This window comes from Nuphar pumila, chromosome 12 (genome assembly GCF_984573655.1).
Source record: "Nuphar pumila chromosome 12, dmNupPumi1.hap1.1, whole genome shotgun sequence".
Classification (NCBI taxonomy): Eukaryota; Viridiplantae; Streptophyta; class Magnoliopsida; order Nymphaeales; family Nymphaeaceae; genus Nuphar; species Nuphar pumila.
Window position 1 is genome coordinate 30,735,160 of NC_143260.1, and position 27,035 is coordinate 30,762,194.

The following is a 27,035-nucleotide window of genomic DNA, read 5'->3' on the forward strand; positions in this document are numbered from 1 at the left end:
TTGACCATTCTCAATCCTTAAAAACATTGTTGATTCTTAATCGATTGAGATGACTAAATCACTCTCAAAAGCACTAGCTTTTTTAAAAGCATATGATTACTTTTTATTGTTGGCATGCTACTTTCACTTTTTAAATTAAATTACTAAAATACTTTAATATTTTACAAAAAATTTAGTCAGCTTTTTTAAAATATAAAAAATTAATTAATTTTCAGAAAGCAATTAATGTACATTTTCAAAAACCAATAAGAATGAATAGGATAAAATACAGATAGGTTGGATATGGACTTGACAAATAATGGATTTGCCCCATAGCGGCAGATCTAGGCAATATTTTGAAATTACTGCCATTTTATCACAATGTTATAGTTGGAATGTCACAATATTTTTATTTATTTTTTCTCTTTTTATATCTACATAGGCCTTTCATAGTCTCGTTTTTCTATGATTCAAAAACTTGTGTTCATTTTCTTTTCACCTTTTCTGAAAATTAGCAAAATCTTTCCTTGCTTATCTTTTGCAATTTTTTTATATCTGCCAAAAAAAGTGAACCTATTATAATATTTCTTGAAACTTTTGTAAAAATCCTGTATGCCGGCAATATTTTAGTGATTATGACACAAGACCAATTCGAGAGTATGGTTTACCTAAACGCACTTAACCTTAACTGAACTGTATCTTTATCCATTTTCAACCCCATAGTGAATATGGATTAACTCCAAACAAATTCATATCCAACCTGTTTTCACCAATGAACTTGTGGAGAATCATGCAACTTTTATTATGAGTGTCAATGGGTCCGATCTGGTTCAGACCCAGGTGGAACTGAATCCATATCCGACTTTGAGGTGTAGGCACTGGGTCCAGACCTCGGGTGCACCATAAGGAAAACCATAGCTGTGTCTTATAAGGATTACATGAACCAAACCCGGTCCATAACCTTTAAAATAATAACTTGTATATCTTTTACATTGAAAAATCATGGATTTTATGTGGAAGTCAGGTTGGACCTGTGTCTGGTACAAAATTTCACAAACCATACCCGGCTCCATATACTATTCTGACTTTTACAGTTCAACCCAGATCACCAAACCCTGGCCTTATAGGCTATAGGGTTCGATACGGGTTGGGTCTGGGTCAAACCCGACCCATTGACTGAATACCCAGAAATTGTACCCAGTAAGAATTAATTGTACCCAGAAACCTGCCAACTTTCAAAACACAGGTGCAGGAGAGGTACTGAATACCCAGAAATTGTACCCAGTAACATATGCCAGCTCAGCAGATTCCAACACATATATTATCTTCTATAATAATCAATTGTTTACTGCTTTCTTTAGCAAGCAACATAGCAACAAGCTGTCTTCATATCAGAAGTGAGCAACCCCAGTTTGTCTGAAACCGAAATAATATGATCCATGGTCCCTGAATGGGAGGGACTTGGGTTGTCGGAATCCAACCTGAAGGGTCCACTATTCAGGGAGCTCTCTCCTGATAAGATTTAAGTAAGACCTGATCCAGATGGAACCCAACATGATTATTGTGCGAAGACAAAGTTCATGTCCACATCAAAAACACCAAGGCCAGGTCTCTGTCCAAGAAACAAGTGGGCTAATTCCCCATCCAATGTCACAAACATGGCATCAGGATTTTCTTGGTGAGGAAAAAATATCTCAGGAAAATCTCGACAGGATATTCACATGTTTCATAATAAAAATATTTAAAATATAAAGAAAAGCAAAAAACATACACTACAATTTGCACTTAGTTTTTGAGGGGTTGATTCATTTTCAGATACAAAACAAATACACCCTTTGTGATTTTCAAAAGTCTGACAAACATTTTATGCATGGCTAATATTCAGGGTTTATAGTTGGTACTAATGAAGGTACAGAATCGGATCAATCTAACAACATATATGCATTCAACATGGTTTGTTTAGTAAGAATTGGACCTTGGATCATGTATTTTCAATGTAAAAATATGATCTTGAGTCGTGAAATTTAAGTACATTGTGGGCCGTTCATTTTTTAAGCCCTAGAAAACATTCCCTACATGTTCCAATCACATGATTCAAAACCCATATTCTACGTAGATCACATCTATGAGGTACGATCTACAAAAAGTTATAAAAAAATCTGAAACAAATGTGATAATAAACTCAATAGTATGTACCTTTATTAGTATCAAATGTTTACCCTAATATTCCTGCTTTAGTGTTCACACTTTTCAAATGAACACCCCCACTTCCAAGAAAAAAAAATGAAACAAAGGTGATAATAAGCTCAATAGTATGTACCTTTATTAGTACCAAATGTTTACCCTAATATTCCTGCTTTAGAGTTCGTACTTTCCCAATGAACACCCTACTTTCCAAAAAAAATGAAACAAAGGTGATAATAAACTCAATAGTATGTACCTTTATTAGTACCAAATGTTTACCCTAATATTCCTGCTTTAGAGTTCACACTTTTCAAATGAACACCTCACTTTCCAAAAAAACAATCGTATAAACCTTGCCTTGATGTTGCTGAATGTACGAGACAAATAAAGTGGCAGAAGGCTGATGGGTTAGCGGTTGGAGGCAAGAAAGTGCAAATATGAACCTGTCATAGCAATGTTAAGTCAAATAGTAATTAGGGTATTTTTTTATTACAGGAATTTGCGAATATTTGCCTCACTCAATTGAAACAGTTTGATGGTATCTAAACAGTGGAAGAAATGGTGGATATACTAATTAACGCCAGACAGCCTGAGAGGCATTTGAAAAATACCCAGTACAAATTGAACCTAGGGTTATTGGATGCGGACCAGGACTTGGGAAAGTTCACTGACAAAACCATAAAGTATCCAGATCCAGTTACCTCCACCCTAGATTCTCATGAAGTACCATAATTAGGTCTGACTCTGTATCGGATTCAAATAGATCTGGATTACTAATGCAATTTACCAGATCTGATCATTCGTGCAAAGAGGTGATAGAAGCGTACCAAATCTGCAAACGTAACTTGTTTTAAACATCCAAATGCGAAAATGTACTAATGACATCCCTAAATAGCTTTGCAAAGTTTTCTTAGTATTGAGCAACACTACTTGGTTACAATGTTAGTCATGCTAGCAAAATCAGTAACGTGTTTATGATTTTTATCAGATCATACATCTTCAGGTAAGATACAGCACTTGCTCATTTCGGTTCCCATTGCAAAGTCCAATTTTTTCCCTTGGTAAAATAGGTATTTATTGCTACAAATTAATCTTGATAACAGTTACATGAGAAAAAAAACAGAAAAAGAAGGCGCTTTTTTACTGGACAAATCTAAACAAATCAACCAAAAAAACTCTTAAGCAAAGCCAACCGGCCACACCACCCACAACCCTGCCACTAAAGCCTGAAACCAAACAAGATAAGAGGAAAGAATCATTAGCATCACAGGTTGCATCAGTTAGACTTGCTTCAAAACAATGTAACTGATGCCCTAACATGTAACTGAACCTAGATAGGATCTGATTCACTCAGGTCCAACCAAGACATATAAGACTGGATTGGAGTTAAAACTGACACAATCTAACACACTGAGAACATCTGATAAATCCTAACCTATATTGAAAACCAAACTTAGACTCGGCCACCCTCAAGCACCACAGCCCAAGTAATTGGGAGTCCAAGACTTAAAGGTGCACACAGGCCGCGCAATTTTGGCTCTGTGTCCTTGGTGACAGGACCAGACACACTATGGCCCTGTTTGGAAACTAGGCGTTGGAGGTAGCTGGAGCGGGAAGTGGGGAATACCCAGTTTCAAAGTTGCTTGGGAAGGATGCAGTTGTAAGAAATGATGGAACTGGGGCAGTATTTGACACTTCCAATTTCACATTTAACTTCCCACCTAGATGAGGTGGTAGTTAACAAATATTACACTAGTTCCAACACCCATGACTGCTCCTACCTTGCAAATGCACTTCCAGTTTTAATTGCAGTTTTTCAGCTGCATTCCAAACAACTGCACCAGTGGAAGTGATAAATCCCCAGCTGAACCCTTCCACTTATCTCAAACAACCTTGTGGATTTGCTAAAACCACAAATTTTGGGGATTCCATAGCTGCATCCTTAGCTGCCACAGATTGGCAGTTTCCAAACAGGGACTATAACACGCTGATACAGATTCAATATTATAGTTTCTAATGGTTTTTAATGATATTTCAAAAACAATTGCATGTTTATATAATAAAAATACCAAAAAACTATTTTTTATTGATTAAGAATTTCTTTAAATGCATATTTTTCAAAAACAAAAGACTGTCAAACACAGGTCACATTAAAGTACTGGCTAGAGAAAACACTCACATTAAACGGAATCTTGGTAATTCCACCCTTAGATGGATCAAGTGGAGGTTGGTGGTCACCTGCAGCATCAAACATGAAGTCTGCTAACTGCTTGTGAGAGCTACTGACGTGACGCTAACACTGCCAGTTCAGCAAAAGAACGTGTAATCAGTCATAGCTAGCTGGAGAGCACAAGCCCTTATATCTACCCAAAATCCCTCAACACCACAAGGAATCACCCAATTTCACAAACTACCGAAAAAGAAATCAAAATTCCAGCCCCTGACAGTACTGGCTTTTGACTTTCTCTAATGACAAAAGCACACCCCCTTCTACCGTTCATAGTCCACACACTCAAGGTGCACTCTGCTTTGCATCAGAAAAAGTTAAAAAGAGTCAGACGTCATGCCTTGAACCTAGGGACGGCTGTTATCATTTGAGCGCAACAACAGAAATTGATAATGATGGAATGGCTATCAGCGATAACATTTAATACTGATGATGATAACAATTCAAATATTCATCAGACAGATGATTAAATGTTCCTACGCAAACGCGTACGTTTGAACAAACGATTCACTGCTAAAGTCAAACAAATGATGTAACATTTATATGCTTTTCAAGTAGCTAAAGAGCTTTACAGCTATAAGAAATGTATTTAGAAAATGATTGATAGAAATCAAGAGCTTTACAGCTATAAGAATATCTCTAGAAAACAATAGATAGAATAAGTAAAGACAAGCCATGTTGACCTCTCCAGCTGTGTACGAATTTGGATAAGCTAACTCAAAAGTTCCAAAACGATTCTCATGGCAGAATCGGGCAGGCTGTAATTCTACAAAATCTTTAGAAAAAAACAGGAGAGATTGAAATCCGCCGACATTTGATTCCCCTACTGCCAAATTCTCAACACACACTACGACTAGTCATTTTGGGATATCAAGAAGCATGTAGAACACCTCTCTATATGATGAGTGGTCATGAGCACAATGTTCATGCAGCTTGGACAGAGCCAAATCATCTGGACAGTCAGAACTGAGAGGGCGTATATTTCACTCTCAAGATCGGATGATCCACATTGAAGGCTCATTTGATAAGGGTGGGCAACTGGCCAGGTACCCGATATGCTCTCAGGTATCAGCCCATGGTCTGGCCCATTAACTGGTTGGGCTTAAAGGGCCCAAACTGACCCACCTAGACCAAGCCCGATATGTTTTGGGCCCAGTCCAACCCCCCAGCAAGACTAGGCATGTTGGGCTTTAATCGGCTTCAGGTCGGGGCACTGTTACTCATCCAATGCACGTGCACAGTGCTCATATCCTTGATTCCGTATTAAACAGAAACGATAATAAAAAAGGATAAATAAAATGGATTTTGTGACCGAGCTCTTAGGTTTCGCATGTGTCCTAACAGCAGTTTCTTTCCCAAAATAACCTTCATTCTTAAATCGAAAAAAGCACTCCGGTTTTCTAGAAATGGCAGCATGGTACTGTGGTCCTGACTTTTAAGCTCTAGTCTCAGCCACTGTACCCACACTACACAGGTGATGATGAATGATAAAAGTGAAAGCGGGGAAAAACTAAGCGGATTTTAGAGGAAACTAAAATTAATCACCAGAGACAAAATTTGGATTTTACACTGCCAAGCAGTGGATGTATTATGCTGATGGAGTGCCTTCGTTATTCATACCCCACTGTTCATCAGCCTCGTTACCATTGACGAGGATGGCACTGTCTGTTGAATCCTCTGCCTCCACATCAACCGACTGCTCCTGACCCTCTTCCTCCGCCGCTACCTCCTCTTCCTGTTAAAAAACAAATCCAACTTCAACCACAACTGTAACAACAGGTAGGCCAAAGTGACCGTGATCTCAAATTGACCAATGAAATTAGAGCTGCCTAATAAACAAACTAACATTTGTCAAAAAGAATGGTGTTCTTCTTAACTTTCAAGGAATTCTTTAAACCTGCATTCACCTAATCGATCCAAATACATTGCAATTTGCCTACAGCGTTCACAAGATACAAAGAACCATGTACCAACGGGGTCTAATCAGTTCAGATGTCCATCTGACAGGCTCCATTGGACAGGGGCAGTAATGCCATTCAGGCACTAGTGGACAAAACGCCTTCCACGCTTTCCCGTTTTAACAGGGGCCCAGCACAGCAGCTTATGATGTCATTCATGGTGTGCTTTGACAGCATCATGCACCTCTTGGATCAGAGTATCCCCAATGGACACTAGAGAGAGAGAGAGAGAGTCCTGGATTCAGTTCCAAGAGCCTGCCCTTAAAATTAGGTCAGAGGCAGCTCTGACGGAACACTTCTTTCAGCCATTCATTTTTTGCACTGTAGATGCCGCTTATCTAAAATTTGAATGGCTCTCAAAATATTTGTGGGGACCCATCTAAGAAACAACCTATCCATTCATGGTGTTCTGGCTGCCGTTAATCAAATGGATGAACGGCATCCAAGGCAGCTCTCCCGGTATACCGTCAGAGCTGCCTCTGACCTCTCTCGATGCATTTTGCTGCTAGACAGTACAGAATCCAAGAGTAATTTAAGTAGCAGACAACATTCAATACATGGTCAAATTTGGGTACAGGTTTATCAATTTTAAAATGCAAACTTCATAGCTGTTCATGCATTACCAAGTAAACCCAACTGAACATCTAATAAATCCGGCTTGCAAAGATACTTTCATGATGGAAAGAACATACTACCCTGATGCTCCTTTATTAGGCATCACACACACACACACACAAAGGAACATTAATGGTGAGGTGTATGGCTTCAACTGTGATAACTCATTTCAAAAACCATGCATACCACATGCAAATCAAACACATTTGAAACTGTCCTTTCCTCATAAAGACAATAAAAAAATACTGCTTAGAATAACAATGATAATTATGTTAATATGATGATGATGATAACAAGGACAAATAGACACCAATTACTGAACAATAACCGTGATGAGGATGAGGATGAGCCAAGACAAACGAAATTATGATTTTCAGTGGTAATAACTTAATTATTAACCAGCAAACTGTTAGATTTAGGTTTTCTGAGGTTCCTGCAGAGAGAAAAAAGATGAGAAAGGTTTGGGTTGAACTCTCACGATTCCCAATATGAGAAAATTGTACCTCATTGTAACTTTATATTCACTTTACACTAAAATACATCTTTAATAAAACACCCTTATTAACACAAAATACAAGAAGACTAATAAAGGGTATTTTAGAAACACAATATATAATGAAATATAATAGAAAACTAAGAGACGTGAACAGTAACATCGTGAACACTGACGTTGTGAATAGTGACGCGAGTGATATGGATCTGGATCAAGATAAAGATCCGATCACCTCAAACCTCACGCTCTAATGGCAAAACTTGTTCTTTGTGAAGCCTTTAGTGAACAAGTCAGTCACTTGGTCTTCAGTCCAGACATAACTAGTCTCAATCTCATGCTCCTCCACTTTCTGACGAATAAAATGTTGATCAATTTCAATTTTTTTGTCTTTCCATGTTAAATAGGATTTACTGAAATCTTGATAGCTCTTTGATTATCATACAAGAGTAACTTGGGGATGACTTCTCCCAAATCATAGAGCATGTGTCTAATCAATGTCATCTCAATTATAACTGCAATCATGGAATGATATTCAACCTCTGTACCAAACCTCGCAATAGCCTTTTGTTTTTTACTACTCCATGAGACCAAAATTCTTACAAGAAAAACACAGTATCCAGAAACGGATCTTCTCTCATCCGGATCTCCTGCCCAATCAACATCTGAATAGGCCATAACCATTACCATATGTTCATGTGGCGACATATTTCTGTAAAGCAAGTCATCTCCAACAATGCCCTTTAAATATCTCAAAATTCTTTTCACACCCTCCTGTTCTAGGCTCTAGGCTGATACATGAATTGTGGCACCAGATTAACAACAAAAACAATATTTGGACGAGTGAAAGTGAGATATTGCAACATTCCAACTATGTGTTTGAACTGTGTTGGGTTATGGAACAATTCTTCATCATTTGCGCTCAATCTCTGATGAATGGGAACTGAGGTTCCAGTAGATTTACAATCTTTCATGCCCGTTTTATTTAGGAGATTCATCGTGTATTTATGTTGAGTTAAAATAAGAAAATCAGCTTGTCGATCTACCTCTATCCCAAGAAAATATCGTAACAAACCAAGATCTTTCATCTTAAATTTTTTTTACAAGAACCTCTTCACTTCTTCAATATGTTCACTACAACTGTCAGTAACAATTATATCATCAATATAAATTAGTAACACATTGATAAAATTGTTACTTTGTAAATGAAAAGTGAATGATCTAATGGAGACCGAGTAAAACCATAGCATTCAATTACAACCGAAAAACTCTCAAACCAAAACCTTGAAGCTTGCTTCAATCCATAAATAGCCCTTTTTAACCTACAAACATGAGTTCTTTGATCCTTTTTGTTATACCCGGGTGGTTATTCCATATAAACTTCCTCCTTAAGATGCCCATGTAAGAACACGTTTTTTATATCCAACTGACTTAGTTGTCACCCATGATCAAACTGTATAGTGCCTATTTTGACAACAGGACTAAAGGTTTCATCATAATCATGCCCATACACCTGAGTGAATCATTTTGCTACTAGGAAAACTTTATATCTCTTGATAGTTCCGTCAGATTTATATTTTATTTTATAGACCCATTTCAAACCAACTACATTTTATCAAGCGGTCTTTTCACTATCTCCCAAGTCTGCATTCATGCAAAGCCTGTATTTCTTCATTCATAGCTTATATTCATCTATTTGACTGCACTGCATGCTGAAATGTTTTGAGTTCTTACTATTGTCCGATTTGAGTAAAGAAGCATTGGGGATCTATGCTAAATTTTTCATAACTCGCTCATTTTTCAATCAGATGTCTCACCCTGCTTGATCTTATTGACTTAAGTTGTCTCTCTTGATCTGAAGATTGTTGTTGTTCATGTAGAACCAATTGGCTTTGATTACGCATTGTATAAATGCATCTCTCTTTGAATCTTCCTGATATGCTTTCTCCATTGCCTGAATCGATTTTTGTGTCACAATCCAATTCAGTTGGTGAATCTTCTAAGACATCTTGACTTTGATCAGGAAAAAGATTCGGTTGTTGTACCTTATCATTCATTGCTGAAAATAGGTTATTATTCAGCCAAGGCTAATATACGTCAATATTATTCTTGTCTTGCAAAACATAATGGTTGCACTGATCATTAGAGAAGTTGCACTCATCAAACACAACATTTTTACATATTTTAATTATGCCTGACTTGGAATCATAACACATGTAACCTTTGTAATAATCACAGCATATCCAACAAAATGGCAAACATGGGCTTTATCCTGAAATTTGTTTCGCAGCTGGTTGTTCACATGAACATAACACACACATCTAAATGCCTTTAGCCCATTATAATTTGGATGCTTCCCATATAGCATAAAATAGGAAGAATTGTTCTACAAAAGTTTCATGAGCAATCTACTTATGACATATACAATTGTATGAAATGCCTCTATCCATAACTTTATGGGAACTTTACACTCATGAATCATGGACATCGCACTCTCTACAATAAGACGATGCTTTCTTTCAACAATGTCATTTTGTGGAGGCATCAGCGGGCATAAAACTCTTTGACAAATTCCATTATTCTGTAAAAAATCAACAAATTCCTTTGACAAGTATTCACCACCAACATCACACCGGAGATTTAGAATATTTGATGAAAATTGAGTATGAACATAGGCCCAAAAGGTTTTAAACACACCAAAAACATCAGACTTATGCTTTAAGAAAAATATCCAAGAGTAACGAGAATAGCCATCAATAAATGATACATAATATTTGCTAACATAGGAGGAAGTGGAAATGGTCCCCAAACATCATAATGAATAATATCAAAAGGTCACGAAGCTCTTTTATTAAATAAATTAAATGTCAAAACATGACTCTTACAAATTTGACAACTAGGACATAAACTATCACAAGACTCTTCACCAAATACAGATTTAGATAACAATTTATTTGAAACTAGTCTTTCAAGAAAAAATTCACCACAATAACCTAACCTACTACGTTAAACATTTGACTGACTAGACTTTGAAATACTGAAAACACATGCAGAGGACTCAGGCTTCGAGTGACTATCCAATATAGCTAGAGCAGTTAAGGGATCTTCTTTGAAGACATACATGTTGCCACATTTTTCTTTCTCAACGAACGCCTTCCTCGTTCGAAGATCCTTGACATACACAGAAGATGGAGTAAATTTAGCATACGAATTGGTATCATTAATAAGCTTAGAAACAGACACTATATTCTTTTTTATATTACGAAAACACAATACATTAAACAACTTGACAGAATGAGATTTAGATGAAGGAAGGACAATATCTCTGGCGTTTGTAATGCGGTGGTGTCTACCATCTCCAGTAACAATATTATTTTTATCAGAATAAAGAATCGGTTTGAAAATTTTACCTGTGTCACATGTGACATGGCTCGCAACTCCTAAATCAATGTACCAAACACCCTAATCGTTTTGCTTGAAACTGAGTCTGGAAAGAGCATCCAACAAAAGCTTCTTGTCAGGGTCAGTTTGTCCCTTGTTTTGCCCTTGATCCTTAGGTAAATATTTGCCTTTAGCTTCAAGATTGTACCTCGGATCATTTTTAAACCAACACTTTGCTTTTACTAGTTCTTTGTTCTTGCAAATATAGCATGTAGGAATGTTATTATTGATTGCACTTCTTTCTCCTGGAAGGATGTTGGGACTAGCATAAATTACTCATCCTCCATCTTCAACGACATCTCACAACTGAAGAGTTTGGCTTTTAAGTCATCAAAAGTACAATGGTCACAATATACTCTAAAGTAGTGAACAACACATAGAATTTGAGTCCCAAGCCAACTAGAGCTTGCTGAATTTTGTCCTTCTATGACACTTGACATCCAATTCACGCTAGTTGATCTATAATGGACTTGATCTTGTTGAAATACTCCATAATAGACATGGATGCCTCCTGAAATTCTCTTTTCAAATAAATGATCTTAGCCTCTGAAATCTATGAATAGGTCTGCTATAATGTATTTCATAGCATCATCGCAATGCAATCATATGAAATTCTCACCAATACCTCTTGATATAGGGTCGAAGTGATGTAGGCCACTAAGGCTTGATCCTTATGACAATATTTGGATTTTTAACGGTCTTCGATGCAGTTATAGCCCCTTTGTCATCTTTATCTTCTTACATAAGAAACTAAGATGGATCTGCAACTGATCCATTGAGGTGACCAGCGAGATCCTGACCCCTAACAAAAGGAATAATCTGTCTTTTTCAAATAAGGTAGTTGGAGTTATTCAATTTTGCATAAATTAATTGGCTGAGAAAGTTAGCAGAGATGGATCATAAAGAGGATCTTGAATCCATGACATGTGAATAAAGCATCAATGCAAAAGGAACAAAACAGGGCAACAAATAATTAAAAAGAAAATGAGATAATCAATAACCAAGATACAAAAAATTATCGACAGTAATTGGCTGCAATAACAGTCGTGTCTGCTTTTTTTTAGAAAAGAACGTGAACAGTAAATCAAATATGCCGCTGCAAATAGAATATTTTAATGAAATCACCCGTCAAGGTCAACTTGGAATCCCTTTTTTTTTGTTGAATGACGCAAAACAGGAATCGCTAGCCTTAGGTGGCATCAATCTATTTTTCAAATTTGATATATTTTTCAGATCTGATAAATCTAGTTTGGCCAGAAAGATGAGACCCAAAACACAAATGAGCCAAAATTTATAAAAGAAATTTCAAATCCAAGATCTTAGGGAAAAAGGAAAGAGTCAAGAAATACTTAGATCTGATTTGAAGGGGAAGAAATAACGAGAAAACGAAGACGAAGACAGATTAGGGAATCAAGAAATACGCAGATTATGATTTAAGAATCAAGAACTAAGAGAAGAGACGTAGATTTGAGAGAAAAGGAAAGAAAAGAGAGGAAGAGAGAAAAAGAATAGAAGACTCAATTGTTACCTAGAGAAAGAAAGATAGAATCTTCAAGGTCACCAAGATTTTCTAGCCCCACTCCGAATCATAGCTATGATACCATGTTAGATTTAAGTTTTCTGAAGTTTCTGTAGAGAGAAAGAAGACAAAAGAAATGTTTGGGCTGAACTCTCACAATTCCCAATATGGGAAAATCATGCCTCATTATGACTGTTTATATTCACTTTACACTAAAATACATTTTTACTAAAACACCCTTATTAATACAAAATACAAGAAGACTAATAAAGGGTATTTTGGGAACACGATATAATGAAATACAATTGAAAATTAAATGATGTGAACAGTAACGTCGTGAACAGTGACATGAACAGTAACATCGTGAACCACCTCAAGCCTCACGCTCTAATACAAACCTCATGTGCATGGCACAAGTCATTCTAGAAGAAGCATATAGGAACCAAGCAAAACTCTTGGCCACAAACAAAAATTCTAAATATCAAAAGGACAAATATTTGTGTTTTGGTTTTTACAAAATTATGTGAGTGGACCATCGTTAACCCCTGAAGAAAATAAAAAGAAGCATGGATGTTCTCCACGTAAAAATTATATCCTGGACTTCCAACAAGAGATAATGCATTAACTAATTTTCACAGAACATGGTTTATCCTCCTAGAACAACAGCTAAAACCAAAAAATGTCAAGAAGTGTAGATGACATCAATATACAGAATCTGAAGTCAACTCTTTTCAGGAAGCAAACTACAGAATAAGTCAATTCTACGCCAAAGAGATAAAGATGAAACAATAGTGTGCATGTGTTTGTGTGACCGTGAAGATGTTTGCATGGATGCAGCGTTAATATTATTCTGAATCTTAGACTCCTCAACAGTATGGTCACTTTGCCATGGAGCTGGGCCAAAAGCCATACAACCTGATTCTGGTCTGATGATCACCGAGTTAATGCAAGTCATGTATGTGTAAAAGTATATATATATATATATATATATATATATATATATATATATATGACTTTTGTAATGTCCACTAGGGGCAAATTTGTCTTTTCACTTGTAAATATGCATGTCCATTAGGAACTTCCTTTTTTTATTTTTATTATTTTTGTTTTTATATTTTTATTTTCTTTTTGTTCTTTGTATTGGAATAGAGCCCACATAGAGTCGTTGGGGTGTGACCGTTGGAGGAGCTCCCAATGACTCTATGGGAGCCCCTTTTTGCTCCCTCCTGTTGTATAAATAGGGGGTCTTGCCCCACTATAATGTAAGGCTTTAGAGAGCCTTTTCAATAAGAAGTTCATTTATATTTTTAACTTCTCTCTCTCATATTGTGTGTTTGTCACTTGCCACTTTGTGGCCTATTGTATTTTGCCCATTAATGGCCTCTTTCGTGTATGCTTGTGCATCTCTTATAGTCATTTTTTGACATTGTTCTTTGCCTAGTGTTCCATTACAGTATGGACTCCATTTCAGACTTCTGAAATCTTGAGCAAAATTCAAAAAACTTTAAGTGCTGAGATGAATTACTTCAAATGTATGCGGACTTGGCCCCAGATTTGGGCGGTCAACTTAGATCCCCAAATCAGGGTGGAGGCTAGGAGATTAAAAGACGGTACATTCTCTTGTAACTTGAAACACTCAAACCGCATCTCCAAGTGGATGAAGAGACAGCATTGAAAATGCCATACAGTAACACCAAGAGAAAAGTTGACCATTGAAACTTCAAAGAATCAACTACTACATACCTCATAGACCAAATCACCATTTTCCAAGGGCACAGCTATTTCATCACCGAGTTGCATACTTTTAAATGCTTCCACAAGATTGATATGGCGTCTGCCTGACAAATTCAAGTACTCCCCAGCTGGTGGATGGTAGCCTCTGTTTGACAGCATTTACATCAGTATGTTGTCAAGAATTCCAAATAATGCAAGACAAACAAAATGCAATAAACCTGATTGATGGAAAATATGGAAGCTCAAACTTCAACAGTTGAATAAGTAAAACAACATAAAATCAAGTTAGAAGTTTACAGTATTTGGGAGCCTGTACATGTACCACTACAGTGACATAAGTTGTCAGTCTTGGTGTGAATATTTAGTCCATACATGATGCATGAAATAGTTTTGCCATTTCCAAGCAAGAATGATTTATTAACGGTCACAGCATGAATTGATAATTATGGTGACATACTAAAATGAGCAACACTGAAAGATTCAATAAAGTATAAGACAGAAGGATATAAGCGGACAATATGCTTGTCAACAACAAACAAAATCATCAGACACTTCAAATCCCATTACTCCAAAAGCAGAGTGTGGAAGACAGAGATGCACAACAAGCTTAATTTGAAGCACCAGTAAGACAAGACTTGCCAAATCATAAACCAAGTCAGCATCCCAAGAGAAGGCTATGCCACATGGACACTTCACTTAGCACGTGTATCTCGAGTCAACACAACACGGCACTAGACACAATTCTGGACACACCATGACACTTCATCAAATGATCAAACTTGTATCAGACATAGTTAACACCATGTCCTTAACTTTATTCTTTTTTTGTGATACTAATTGTATATTTTGTATTTGTTTTTTTCTTTTAAAGTACTGTTGATTGTTACATTTCACTTTGCAACCTGCATTTACACTTTAATGCTTCTAATCATTACTTATTTAGAATTGTTCACAAAATTGCACTCAAGATGATATTCATGCTCTATTGCTCTAGATTAAGAATTTTGAATCACATAATTACACACAAGTGTGACATACTTTTAGAAATTCCTGTATCATACCCTTTGCACGCACACTTGAACCTGTACCTGTACTGGTACCTCTGTAACATAGATGACATTTTGTCATCCAATGACTCACATAGATATGTGTATTTTTCTTATACATAATTTCAAATTTACTTTTCTTTCTTCACAAAGATCATTATACATAGGAATCTTCAAACTGAATCAGCACTTATGTGCTTCCATTAGGTGGCCGAACTAAGCTTTTTCTTGGATTTGCCCATCCAGATTTTGCAATCCTTGTGCTGTACTTTGGTATGCCTTGTCAGCTTAAATGCTTCCAAACCACTGTCACCAATATCGGTGATATTTTGAAAATATCGCGAGATATACCGATATTTTAAGGTAGCCAATATTAAAGGGAATATCTCATGATATTTTCAAAATATCGCCAAAAGACAAAGTATCATGATAATATACTTTGGGGAAAAACCCTTTTTATTTTAAGTTTGCATTTCCTATTTTTTTGTTTCTTTTATATTTTAAAACCTTTAAAACATGTTTCTTTATATTATTGGAAGAAAAATAATGAAAAACTAATTAATTTATTAGCTTTTTATTGTTATTTATATTTTTTCAATTTTTTAAACTCTCGAGATTTTTCAACTTTTGAAAATCTCTTCGAGAAATATCCTCGCCGAGATAATACCTTGAACAATATATGTGACTACGTTCCAAACCTTCAAAAGTGAAAACTCTATTTCTTCAAATTTTTCATTTGTTTTTTCACATCTGATTCTCCAGATGTGATCTATATTTAGGGCTGGTAAACGAGCCGAATGAGCCGAGCTTGGGTTTTTCGGGCTTCACTTGTTAAGGGGTGTACCCCAGCTCGAGCTCGATCCGTGTGCTCGTCACAAGCCGAGTCGACCCCGAGCTCGTTACGAGCCAATCACGAGATGGCTCGTTTTCTTTAAAAAAATATATTGTTAAGTTTTTTTAATCTTAATAATATATAAATTATATATAATACATATAATATTTTTAATAAATGTATAAAAGTAAAACACACAATATGCACATTAATATATATAATATATGTATAAACTATATAACATATAAGTACATAATATGTAAAACCAGACTATACGAGCCAAGCCGAGCTTGCCATGTTCATGCTCTGCCTATTAAACAAGCTGGCTCATAGCTCGGCTCAGAGAGTTCAATTTCAGAGTCGAGCCAAGCCGAACGGCAAGCTGCTTGTCTCATTTCCCAGCCCTACCTACAAGTTCGGTTTAGTAGAAAGCGGTCCTTTGGTGACATTTTTCCGACATGCATGTTGGATTTTTCAAGGGTTGAAAACTCAACAGCCTACAATATACCAAATTTTCAACCCTCAGTCTTATTTTTTGTCCAAAAAAATATTGATCCAAGGGTCAATTCCTACTATTTTGACCATGCTAAACACATCCATGATGTCAGATTTGGTCAACACAACCTCCCTATGAGTTTCAACTGCGAGGTTTGGAACCCATGAGGGTAGCTAATATCCCCCCCCCCCCAATATATATAGTGTATTGCCCAATGTAAAGCCTTGCGCCACATTCAAAAAATTGTTGTTTAGCCGCGGTTTTGGTCTGCTGTTAAATAATGTAAACACGCAAAAAAATTTGTGCCACTGATCGCGTTTGAGATCATCGACACAAAAACTGGCAGATTTTGGTCAAACTTTTTGGGTGTTTGATGATACACCCTACTCATATGTGTGTGTGTGTGTGTGTGTGTGTGTGTGTGTGTGTGTGTGTGTGTGCGCGTGTGTGTGAAGTTAGAACATTATTGTTGTCACCGCATGGCATTGTCATTCATGAATTCATGTGTTCAAGATGAAAATTTTCAAGATTTGTTTTGACTTCACCAAGCACCTAAATACGCATATGGTTCCCATATCTGCCTACGCAGTTCAATGAAGACAAGCCAAGACTAAAACGCATGACAGGATGAGCGTCTATGTCCATTCAGTTAACTTTTTAAACAATATTGAAAAAATCATGAGGGCAACATGGGTAAATTGGCAGAAACAAGAATAACATTCAAGTGAGTGGACATTAAACAGAGGGTGGTACCTTTGCTTAGCAAGACCAGTCTCAACAGAAAGAGCAATTTGCCAATCATCAAATAAATTAGGGTATTCCTCTGGATCTGCCAATGATTCTGCAGCTTTTTGGTTCACCTTCAGTCAAATTAGCATTTAATCAATGTTAAGAATAAGAGGTTTTCTTGATCCACGTACTATAGCAGCACAGGAAAAGATAATTGCAGTAGTAGTAAATCAGAGAAAAAAAAAGGACCTTATTTAGATCATTCCTCCAAAGAGATACTATTTCAGAAACTTTGCTTGGAAGATAGGACCGTGCCATCAAAGCAGCCTCTGGTATCCTATTACTGCAAGGAAAATAGGCATATCATCATTAAAGAACAAGTCAGTTATGAAATTTAGAAAAAAAAAAGTTGTAGAAAGACCTGGGCCAAATATCAAGTTTGCAGAATGAAGCAAAAATAGTTACCTATCCACCAATAACTGAAGACACTCCTCCAGTCTACCAAGCATGAAAAGACAAAGAAAGGCAACATTGTTCTTCCCTTGTTCCTTAGCAAGTGCTGCAAGTTTTGACATTCCTTCAGCATCCCCAAGAGCTGAATAGAGAAGCAACAAGCCACTCAAGTCCATAGCATGGACCAGACAATCCTCCGCCATTTCTAACTGCAATAGAAAATGATCACATTTTCCCAAGTCAAATTTCTCGGCATGCTACTTTCAACTGAATGCCTGATTTTTCATTAGGCCAGAAACGGAGAACATTTATTCTATTAACAGAGGACAAAATGACAAAATTTTCCCCAGTCAAACTTCTGGGCATGCTTATGGAGCTTCAGAACTTCTAACTGAATGCTTAATTCTGCAATAGCAATGAAAACAAAGAATCTATTAATGGGCTCAGAACAGTTCTGATCAAGTGGACAACCCTAGAATTAGGATCAGGACTAGAGAGATGAACTGATCAAATAAGGTGTTGGCTTGGGATAAAGACAAATACTAGGATCAGGTTTAGTCCATGTATCTGACCTGACCTTGATATGGTTGGGAGCAATGAAGAGCATTAGCATTAGCAATGTTGTAAAATTGTACCAGTGTGTCGGAAGTGTCTAAGACACGAGTGTGTCATACTGTATTGTAAAATACAACACCAAAAGAAGTAAATTACTTTAAAAAATTAATAAAATTTGAAAATAAAAGGTCAGTGAAATTAGAAAAAATCATAAGTTAATGAATAAAAAGAAAATATATTTAAGTACTAAAACTACTAGAACATCAAATAAACCTAAATGCAAACTGACTAGAACATGTTAATATAGGTATTTAATAAGTAACAACTAACAAAATAAAATAGTTAAACAAACAAATACATACAAATAACCAAAGAATTTGACGTGAATAAATAACCAAAGAAAGACAATTATAATAACTAAACAAAAATATTAGACAACTATAAGGTCATATTTCATGATTATACAAAAAACATTAAGGGATAAAGCCACTAGACTACTTCCAAAATCTTCTTAAGGGCACGCTTGTTTCATTCATTTTGGTAAAACAAACATGACAATTTGGTGAGAAAAATGTGAAAGAGAACTTTCCTTCCCTTTCACCACATAATTCATATAAAAGTCAGAATTTCTCACTTCCTTTTCTAATGGTGGGTCCTCTTAATAAATGCAAAATGTACTTTTTGTATATGGGACCCTCCAACTTTTTTACTTTTTCTCACAACATGAAACAACGGTTCTCACTAATAAATGCATGGTTGCCTTTTTGCATGTAGGGCCCACCAAGGTAATGACTTTCTCACTTGAAATGAAACACATATAAAACAATATGGTTTCTTACAAAAATTATTTCACATGATTGCAATATCATGTGAGGTTTGCCTTTCTCTCTCGTATGTGAAATGCATGCCCCTAAGTAAGTCTTTAATGTTTCATTCTTGTTCTATCTCTTGTTTCTTCATATCCCTGATTTTTTAAATTTGGCAGAAGTACATTTGTTAGTGATGATGGATCATCCTCATGAAACATTTCTTCAAAATCTAATATGACTTCTTGTAACAGTTGTCTGCTGCTTCTATTCATTTTGTGTAAGCTAGCAGTCATTTCCGCAAGAACATTGGCTGGAATACTAAGAGAGCTACATCATGTTACAAAGTCATCATGTTCTGCAACATGACATTTGAATCTATATAATCCACCATGAATAACCATTACACAAAAAGTACATTTCATTGATCTCTCTCCAACCAGTTCACAATATTGCCACATCAGGTCATTTCTAGATCTTAGATTTCTTGCTTCTGACATCATCAATAGATCTAACCCAAAAGTCCCCCAAAAAAGGTATTTCTCATGCACAATTACAACAACAATGACAATTTCAAAATTAGAATATCTTAGTTGCAAACTCTACACAAATTCTTGGGGGGAAAAGCTTTTCCAAATAATTTAACAAACAGTTCGCACTCAATGATGTTTTTGTTTTGGTAATGTTATGTTCAATATTGACAAGCATAATGATAAAGAGCATCGTGATGAAAACCATTTAAAGCTTACACTTAACATGAAAATTAAGATTTTTACTCTTGCATTCTTCATTGTAAATAATCAGCGATGTTGTGGCTGAAACAAGAAAGGAAAAACCTCCACAAAATTCAGAGCAATCTGCAAATTTTTATTAGCAAAACAAAAATAATGTCACCTGATTTGACCTTGTGAAAAGAAGGGAATGCCTCAAACTGAGGAGCAACTTTGACCTAAGGCATGTGCTTCGAGCCCCTGTTGCCTCAGGGAGTTCTGCTCCTCAACCTCACGCCTTGAGGCATGAAGGGCGACACGCCTTGAGGTGCAGTCTTGTGGCTCACACTTCATGCTTAAGGCATGAATGTTTAACATCGGCTTGGACTACAATAAAACTTGCAATTCTTTTCTTTTATTATTGCTTTTTTGCCTCTTTTTTACATGTCATGTGCTTCTAATCATAACACTTATTTGTAGAACTTTCTCACCTAGTATGGGGTTCCTCAAATACCATACATTTTTTTCTTGCTCAAAAATGACTAGAGAGTTCATGATTGTTCATCACAGGGAACTGTGAAAATAACTTATCAAGAATACTAAAACTACATGGCATAATTTCGCTAAGGCATCCTGAAGATATGAATAGCAAGCATAAGGACAGCTCTCAGTACCACACAAAGGCAATACGCACTGGAGCACAACTATAAGTTCTCCAAAAGAACATACAAATAAAGCACTTGGTCAAACAAACAACTTACCTTCCCGGTAGACATAGCCAATTCTCCTAACTGCTTCCATTTTGATTCACTCTGTACTTCAATGGCAATGGCCTGAAGAAAGCACATGTTCATTTATATAACCAGTGATTTCTGAAGATAATTTTTATTTTCCTATAGATAACAAGCAAAAAATACACAGCAATTTAAGCTTACAAATATTTTGTCAATTTAAATGGCACAGGCATACCTTTGCCACCTCCAGCCTTCCCAGCTGTACAGCCAGATCAAATCTATAATTAGGGTCAGTTGCCACTTCCAATGCATCCTCTATCATTCCCCGGGACTCCAAGAAGCGAGCCACACTTTTAATGAGAAGAATAATCCGTTAATAACAAAAATACAAATCAAGACCTCAACTTCAAAGTATCTCAGAGATAATACAGATGTCACTTTTGTGTTTTGATACTTTAGTAGTTTTTTTTCAATATTGCCAATATAAGAAGAAACAATATCTGATACAACCAGTGTTGTGAAAAGCGTTGAGGCGTAGCGAGGCGCTCCACCAAAAACCGAGGCGAGGCGTAAAGCGTAAGCCTCAATTTTTTTTTTTGAAAACTTAAAAAATATTATAAAAAATATCTAAAAATATAAATAAATAAATAAATGCTTTATTGATTAAATAACAATCAATAAGAAATAGAAAATCTCAAATAAGTACTAAATAATATGAGATTAACATATAAAAGTAACTAAAAACTGATTACATAACTGAAAATATATGAGATTAACCAACAAAAGTTAAAATATATGAGATTAACATATAAAAGTAACTAAAAAAATGATTATATAACTGGAAAACATATGAGATTAACCAACAAAAGATAAAATATACTAAGAAACCGATTACATAACTGGAAAATATATGAGATTAACCAACAAAAGTTAAAATATATGAGATTATGCTAAAAAATATGAGATTAACATATAAAAGTAACTAAAAAACTTATTACATAACTGGAAAATATATGAGATTAACAAAAAAAAGTTAAAATATACTAAGAAACTGATTACATAATTGAAATAACTGGAAAATATATGAGATTAACCTATAAAAGTTAAAATATATAAGATTATTCTAAAAACTATGAGATTAACATATAAAAGTAACTAAAAACTGATTACATAACTGGAAAATATATGAGATTAACCAACAAAAGTTAAAATATACTAAGAAACTGATTACATAACTAAAATAACTGGAAAATATATGAGATTAACCTACAAAAGTTAAAATATATGAGATTATTCTAAAAAACATGAGATTAACATATAAAGTAACTAAAAAACTGATTGCATAACTGGAAAATATATGAGATTAACCAACAAAAGTTAAAATATATTAAGAAACTAATTACATAACTGAAATAACTGAAAAATATATGAGATTAACCAACAAAAGTTAAAATATACTAAAAAACTGACTACATAACTGAAATAACTAGAAAATATATGAGATTAACCTACAAAACTCTTATTGATTATGTCTCGGAAGTATTGTTGTAAAAAAAATTGTTTTTTTTTGCGCCTCGGGCTTGTGCCTTGAGGCACAGAGGGCCGCGCCTCAAGGCGAGGCGCGCCATTTGTGCATCAAGGCGCGTTTTTTATAACACTAGACACAACACTAAGTCAGGTTGATGGTAAACCCGAGTAGCTAACATAATAATGTCATGAATTTATGACCATATTTCTTATCAAGGCATGTATACTCGCAAAATCATTTCTCATAGTTCAAGTACTAAAATTTACAAAAAAAAAGGAAGTTGGAAAGAAAAGTAAAGGCAAAAAATCAACTTAGGAAAGAGGGAAGAAGATAAAAAAAAAGAAGGAAGAGGACAAAAGACAGATAATGTATTCTTTCGCCTTATCTTACTTATTCTCTTCTCTAACATGTTCCACATTTCCCTACTTTTTCTATTTACAAAGAAAACCATGGTTTAAATTTCTTGTTATAACTTCTCAAATAGAAATTTGAATCAAAATTTTCTACAGACTAAACCTACCTTGAAAAAGAGAAAGAATATGCTTACATGTAAGGCTGAGTTATAGCAGATATACTGCACCATTTACAGTATAATTCTTGTCATAGATATACCTATTCAGATGCTCCTGGGGAATTGAAGGCAAGACTTCATTTGCACGTTCCAGATCCCCACGCATTACAAGAGTTTTGTATTCAATCAAACTAAGAAGCAATGTATATCCTACAACACTGGAAAGAAAGAGAAACTATAAATAGAATATCTGAGTATCGGAAGGATGATTACCAACAACTTTCAAGTGGCCTTACTTAAACTCTTTGTCTATAAGATAAACGCGGCTCTGATTTGCAAGATACCCAAGTAGGTACATCGGTCGATCCAAGTGAAACATGGTGGTTACCTGCAGTAGTTACAGAACAACAGCATCACATGACATAGTACCATTGATAGATTTCTGCACTTTGAGTGTTCACAATAATCAAATAAAAAAATTTCATACCTCACCACCAACACAGTAATTCAACCGCCAAGAATAGTTGTTGTAGATGAAACAATCTCCGACCCATATTCCTGTGCGCACACGCTCATTCATTTCATGAAGAACCTCGAATGCTTCTTCAACACCCTGCTCATCTATTGACCTTCCACTATCTAAATGCTTTGATACTATGTCTCTCTGTGAAGTTAGAAGACAATACATATCACAGTTAATAGTTGAAGACAAAATGAAACACAATATAAGTTTTAAAGTAACTCCCTATCCCAACAAAAAGCCAGCTAAGAAGCCTTTTGCAAGGAAAGAATGGCACACAGAGGAGAAATGGAAAGCAAAACACCAGTAGATTCATCATCTAATATCTTACATTATATTTCAGAATGTAAAATGAAGTATCACTTGCAACTGAAAGTAGATCGCCACTATCTGCCCAATACAAGTTCTGTTACAAAGATGGGAATGAATCATCAGAAAATTAGTGTATCTTAACTCTTTTGAGAGGACAAAAGCCCATTAATGAACGGAAAATTTTTACAAGTTAGCCAATGAAACCTTTTTCTCTTCTTTAGAGAGAGAAACCAACAAAACTAATTTGTAAGTAAAGCTCTCTAGAATAAGCTTTTCACTTACTTTAACAACAACATCAATTCGGCGGATAAGTCTGCAATCAGACCAATCATAGAAACAAATGAAGTCATTTGAACAAATGGCCAATAAAGTTCCCCCAAATATGCGTTCTGAAGAAAATGTTGGTCTGATGCTTTTCTTCTCCTGAAATTATATTTTTTTTAACTGGCATGTCAGTTAAAAGATAATAAAATCAGCAAGAGAACCAAGAAGCATTTCATCTAATAATTTAAACGTCCTATTTAAAGTGACAGATACCTACTAACAATAAACTGACAACAGATGCACAAAACAAAAGGAATATAACAGAAGGATCAAGAAATTATCAAGTGCATAGGCACACAAACAGGTAAGAGAGAGAGAGAGAGGGATGTTCCTCTGCATAAACGAACATAATTTTAAGAAAGCAGCAAGAACTTAACACAATGAAATAAAGGAGAATTTTTTATCTAACAATGAATACCCAAAGGACCACTATGCAAACCCGTAGGAACTCTTTTTTATTAATTTACACAAATCCCTATTCCCTAGGTACTGCTACAATAATCTTTTCTTCTCATATTTGTTATAGCCAGCAGCTTTTTCATTTTTTTGAGGATTATAACAGGTTTTCTTATTACTAGGCTAGCTCAGAAAATGTGAGGCCATGCTCAGCTAAGATTAGCTTTATTTTATGCAACCTAAGCCATTCCTGACTGGTTTTCATATTGTTTTCTTTTCTTTTTTGAATGGAAAGTGAGCTCTCAATAAATGAGAATAATCAAAACAAGATTGGGAGACCCAAAATCAACCCCAAGAGACAACAACAACTATGCCTTCATCCCAAAACAATTGGGGTCGGCGATATGAACCAACAAAGAAAATCATACTGGGTCTTCCACATGAATCCTTCTCCTCCAATCATTTCTATCTAATGCCATGTCCTCGGTGAGGTTCAAAGCCTTCATATCCTTTCCTATCATCTTCATCCAAGTCTTCCTAGGCCTACCCTGGCCTCTTTTAACTAATATATTCTCCTATTTCTCCATCCTTCTAACTGGAGCATCATTAGGCCTTCGCCGAATATGTCCAAACCACCGTAAACGATTCTCTCTTATCTTATTTTCAATGGGTGCAACGCCTACCTTCTTACGTATCTCCTCGTTCCGAATCTTATCTTTTATTGTATTTCCACACATCCATCTAAGCATACGCATCTCAGCTACACTCATTTTTTGAATATGTTTTCTCTTGGCAGCCCAACATTCTGTACCATATAGTAAAGCGGGCCTAATAGTCATCCTATAAAACTTTCCCTTCAACCGCAATGGCATTCTACGATCGCACAATACTCCAGTTGCACTTTTTCATTTCATCCACCCTACCTTTATCCTATGATTTACATCTCCATCAATTTCTCCATACTTTTAAATGATAGATCCCAAATATTTGAAACAATCATCTACCGGTATTTCTTGCTCACCAAGCTTCACTACACTCCCATCACTACTTTGTTGCTTACTAAACCGACATTCCATATATTTTGTCTTACTCTTACTCAACTTAAAACCTCTTGCTTCCAATGTTTGTCTCCATAATTCTAACTTAACATTAACCTCAGCTCTAGACTCATCAATCAAAACAATATCATCAGCAAACAACATACACCACAGCACATTTTCTTGAATTGATCTCGTAAGCTCATCCATCACTACAGCAAATAGGAAAGGGCTTAAAGAAGATCCTTGATGTAACCCAACCGTTATAGGAAAATTGGTTGTCACCCCTCCACAAGTGCGGACATTGATTATTACTCCTTCATATATATCCTTAATTATACTAATGTACTTGAGAGAAACACCTTTCTTCATCATTGTCCACCAGAGAACGTCCCTAGGTACTCTATCATATGCCTTCTCCAAATCAATAAAAAACATATGCAAATCTTTATTTCTCTCTCTATTTCCTCAATAAGTTGTCTAAGAAGATGTATAGCTTCCATAGTTGATCTTCCAGGCATAAAACCAAATCAACCCTAAGAGAAAAGAAATAAAACATGAAAAGCGATTTCTAAGTACAATGTTATGAAAACTGAAAATGTAGGATAGCCACTCCAAGTTTCTTGTCCTCCTTCCAATCCAGTCCAACCTAAAACTCACCCATTTTTGGGGCATTCTGCCGATTTTCCACTCTAATTATTTTTATTGAAGGAAATTTTACATTCATAATCATAAATTAAATTAACATCAGATTTTGATTCCTCGAAAATCCTTTTGTCACTTTCTAGCCATTTGAACCACTAGTCAAGAGACAACCATTTCCAAACTAAGTCATAGTGACATGCCAAAATGTAGGTGTGTTGCACATGACACCGTACAGACACGGCATACAATGCCATGTACATTATGACACGCCCATGACTTGTGTCATATACTTTGCTCATATATTCTAAACATCAAATAAAACCAAAAGTGTTAAGTTCGTATGAGTTATGAGAGAGTGACATATCACTTTTTGAATTCTCATGAATCATGTCACACTCAGTTGAAACTTGGGAGAGACGGGGTGAGGGTCCATCACATCTCATTTAATATGAGAGAGCATTCTCATCCCATTTATCAAAATTTACAAAAATACCCTTATAACTCGGCAATATAAAATGCTTTATGCTAATTATATGCTATTAATATTTAATATAAAAATACTTTCGGAATACAAAATACAAATTAAATAAACAAAGAACAAAAAACACCTTCTAAGTGCAAAATATAAAATAAATTTATATTAATACTACACACACACACACACATATATATATATATAACCAAATCAGCACAATGTTTATGAGTAACGTACATGTACATACTGTTAAATTATATCATGTATACATATATTTATATATAGAGAGGGATACATATGCATATTATATATATATATATATGCATATGTATCTACATTTGCCCCAGGGGCATTTCTATCATTTCTCATTTTACGCATATTCACACTTGTGAATGTGCATGTAACTTTTCTTCATTTTCTTTTCTCTTTTCTCTTTTCTCTTTTCTCTTTTCTCTTTTATCTTTTATCTTTTATCTTTTATCTTTTATCTTTTATCTTTTCCTTTTCCTTTTTCTTTTTCTTTTTCTTTTTCTTTCTTTTTTTCCTTTCTTTTCTTTTTTACCTTTTTGACTAAAAGTCAAAGGAAGGGGAGACGTTGGACCCCCCTCCAACGGTTAGATTTCTAACCGTTGGAGGGGCTCCAACATCTAGTAGGAGCACCTCATTTTGGTCTCCTCTTGTATTATAAATAGGGGTGTGTCCCCTCTAATTGTATTCTTTCTTTTGGGAGCCTTTGTGCTCACCCTTGCTCAATAGATTCAATCTTTTGCATTTCAAGT

At 35.5% G+C, this 27,035-nt stretch overlaps 1 protein-coding gene across 3 annotated transcripts in view; it reads right to left on the reverse strand.

The window, feature by feature from the left end:
* Positions 1 to 3,212: 3,212 nt before the first annotated feature.
* The window catches only part of LOC149820511 (coatomer subunit beta'-1-like), a 44,394-nt gene continuing 20,571 nt past the window's right edge, over positions 3,213 to 27,035 (reverse strand). Inside the window, exons 13-26 of one of the 3 annotated variants that reach the window (XM_089983139.1) lie at positions 23,662 to 23,802; positions 23,399 to 23,473; positions 23,035 to 23,211; positions 22,844 to 22,935; positions 22,649 to 22,765; positions 20,744 to 20,858; positions 20,536 to 20,607; positions 17,716 to 17,912; positions 17,500 to 17,593; positions 17,275 to 17,381; positions 14,157 to 14,292; positions 6,011 to 6,125; positions 4,343 to 4,462; positions 3,213 to 3,389 (exon numbers count right to left, since the gene is read on the reverse strand). In XM_089983139.1, the coding sequence (XP_089839265.1) occupies positions 4,443 to 4,462; positions 6,011 to 6,125; positions 14,157 to 14,292; positions 17,275 to 17,381; positions 17,500 to 17,593; positions 17,716 to 17,912; positions 20,536 to 20,607; positions 20,744 to 20,858; positions 22,649 to 22,765; positions 22,844 to 22,935; positions 23,035 to 23,211; positions 23,399 to 23,473; positions 23,662 to 23,802 (1,458 nt within the window). In that variant the 3' untranslated portion in view covers positions 3,213 to 3,389; positions 4,343 to 4,442. Of the gene's footprint in view, positions 3,390 to 4,342; positions 4,463 to 5,935; positions 6,126 to 14,156; positions 14,293 to 17,274; positions 17,382 to 17,499; positions 17,594 to 17,715; positions 17,913 to 20,535; positions 20,608 to 20,743; positions 20,859 to 22,648; positions 22,766 to 22,843; positions 22,936 to 23,034; positions 23,212 to 23,398; positions 23,474 to 23,661; positions 23,803 to 27,035 lie in introns of all 3 variants that reach the window. The other 2 variants (XM_089983138.1, XM_089983137.1) reach the window with 2 other exon arrangements.